Consider the following 2430-nt stretch of genomic DNA (forward strand, 5'->3'; position numbering starts at 1 on the left):
GTGAATTGAAAGTATTAAAATAACTCATGGTGTGCAAATTAATGGAGCGCGTTGTAATATATATACTGTGATTGAAGCAGGATGCAGTACCACACCCTAACATGGTGCCATACGCACGGCGAGAGCATGCAAAGCGTCGACGAGATGATGCTGGAGCTTCGGGATCTGTTGTCGGAGATGAGTGGGAAAGGGATGACAATAGCCCTGCACCCCACGAAGTTGTGGAAGAGGAAGTGTTTGATGACATGGTGCGGAATCTTTTTAGGGATGATCGCAAAGGTGTGGACGACAATGATATGGAACAAGAGCATCTCTACAACGCTTCATCGACACCGGTTTTTGAAGGGTGCACATTCTCTATTTTACGTGCTTCACTTGAACTGCTCAATATACAAACAGTTTATGGATGGAGCAATGCAAGTCTTGACGCATTATTGAAGTAAGCATTGTAACTTGCAAATTTGAGTTAGTGGTTTTTGGTTTACAGTATAGGGTTTAGGGTTATGGGCTAATTGATGATATTGGATGCAGGCTATTATCAAACATGCTTCCAAAGGGGAATAGACTACCCACCTCAAGAGACAAAGCGAGGCGCTATGTGACATCTCTTGGAGGATTGGATTATGATCGCATACATGCATGCGTCAATGATTGCATTCTCTTTCGTGGGACGCATAAGGAGGCTCGACAGTGTCCCACTTGTGGTGAAGCAAGGTATAGAACAGATGTGAAGAGTTTTGATGTACCTCGTAAAGTCTTGCGACACTTTCCTATAATTCCTCGCATCAAACACATGTTCAAGTGCAAATCCATAGCAGAGCTCATGTCATGGCATTCCTCGCATCGATCGGATGATGGCATGTGGAGAATTCCTGCAGACACTCCTGCTTGGAAGCATATTGAAGATGAGTGGCCCAGCTTTAAAACAGAGCCCAGAAACTTGAGACTTGGCCTAGGTATGGATGGAGTGAATCCGTTTGGTTTCAAGAGCACCGCATACAGCGTGTGGCCGGTTGTGTTGGTGAATTACAACCTTCCACCATCAATGGCGATCAAGAAGGGACATCTTATGTTATCCCTTCTGATTCCAGGGAAACATAAAGTCAAGCATATGGATGTTTATCTTGAACCGTTGATTGATGAATTGGAGGAACTATGGAGAGGTGTTGCGGTAGTGGACATTAGTAGGCCTCCCTCCTCTCGACACTTCAACTTAAAAGCAATGTTGATGTGGACAATGCATGACTTTCCAGGATACAGCGATTGTTCTGGTAAGAATTCTAACTACCTCCCGACTCTAATACTACTAGCTATATCAATTATAACTATTGACTTTATTATTCTAACTTTTTTTTTTATTTTAACAGGTTTGAGGACATCGGGTAAACATGCATGTCCTATATGTGGCCCTTCATTGGTACATGAGTATGCTGATGGTTTGTGTAAGACCATATTCGATAATCATCATCGATTTCTCCCATCAGATCACCCTAAATATGCTCCTAGTAAGAGGAACATTCATCCACAGACACTTCGTGCAAAAGATTGGAAGCGTATTTGGGAGTCTTCAAATGTTCTTCCTCCAGATGGCATGAACAGGTACATCTCCATTGTTTTCAATCTTGTTTTGTGTAGTCTCTAAAGTTGGAATAAAGATGACAGTCTGCAATCCCTTGTGTAGGTACTCCATTTTTTTCCGGCTACCATATTGGACCCATCTCAAGATCAACCATCTTCTTGATCCCATGCACATCTTCAAGAATGTGGGATCTAGTATTTGGGAACATGTTATTGGTAAAAGAGACAATGTTAGCGTACGGGAGGACTTGCAGGTCGCAGGACGTATGCGTCAAGCTTGGCCACGAGAGGAGGGTGGGCACGTTCGTCTTCCGCCTGCTCCCTGGATTATATCAAAGAAGGAGGAGAAGCAGGTAAAGCAAGCCATCACCACTTTGCGTACTCCCACTGGATGCATGAGATCGTTGAAGGGAGCGTTTACAACCACTAAGAAAAGAGGGGTTGAGCAACTACATGGGTTGAAGTCCCACGATTGGCACAAGATGCTCCAAGTAAGTGTTTTCCAATTATTGTAGGTTGAAATTAAATTTTGTAATGCCCTAACCCAAATATACATGTGCTCTTATGTGCGCAGTTCATACTACCTACTAGCATCGACCATTGTGCAGACAGGAGTTTGAAAAGATGTATTTATAAGATGGGCGAGCTTGTGAGGTATGTAAATCCCATGTAAGATCACCCTTCATTATACCTTGCAAAATGAATGTGCATGAGGTATAACGTACTGTGCATTTATTTTTCAGATATGTTAGTTCCAAAGCAATTGATCCAGCCACATTGGATGATGCGCGTGTTATGGCAGTGGAGGTGGTTTGTATGGTAGAGGAGACTTTTTCGCGAACCATTCTCACA

General features: G+C 43.1%; 1 protein-coding gene across 1 annotated transcript; it reads left to right on the forward strand.

Annotated features, from left to right (window-relative positions):
- Window positions 1-296: 296 nt before the first annotated feature.
- LOC148022988 (uncharacterized) lies at window positions 297-1642 on the forward strand. The gene is made up of 3 exons (XM_087695292.1): window positions 297-439; window positions 532-1271; window positions 1368-1642. Exons 1-3 carry the CDS (start codon window positions 297-299, stop codon window positions 1640-1642), a joined length of 1158 nt encoding a protein of 385 aa, XP_087551418.1.
- The last annotated feature ends 788 nt before the right edge of the window (window positions 1643-2430 follow it).

This window comes from Lygodium microphyllum, chromosome 16 (genome assembly GCF_053477565.2).
Source record: "Lygodium microphyllum isolate KBCC chromosome 16, Lygodium_microphyllum_v1.1.10, whole genome shotgun sequence".
In the NCBI taxonomy this organism is placed as follows: Eukaryota; Viridiplantae; Streptophyta; class Polypodiopsida; order Schizaeales; family Lygodiaceae; genus Lygodium; species Lygodium microphyllum.

What these genes read in the sequence shown, in the direction of transcription:
- LOC148022988 (XM_087695292.1), top strand. Translation starts at nt 297, where the DNA reads ATGGAACAAGAGCATCTCTACAACGCTTCATCGACACCGGTTTTTGAA. An exon ending in AGTCTTGACGCATTATTGAA is followed by an intron (nt 440 to 531) that starts GTAAGCATTGTA and finishes TATTGGATGCAG; the next exon opens with GCTATTATCAAACATGCTTC. An exon ending in AGGATACAGCGATTGTTCTG is followed by an intron (nt 1,272 to 1,367) that starts GTAAGAATTCTA and finishes TTATTTTAACAG; the next exon opens with GTTTGAGGACATCGGGTAAA.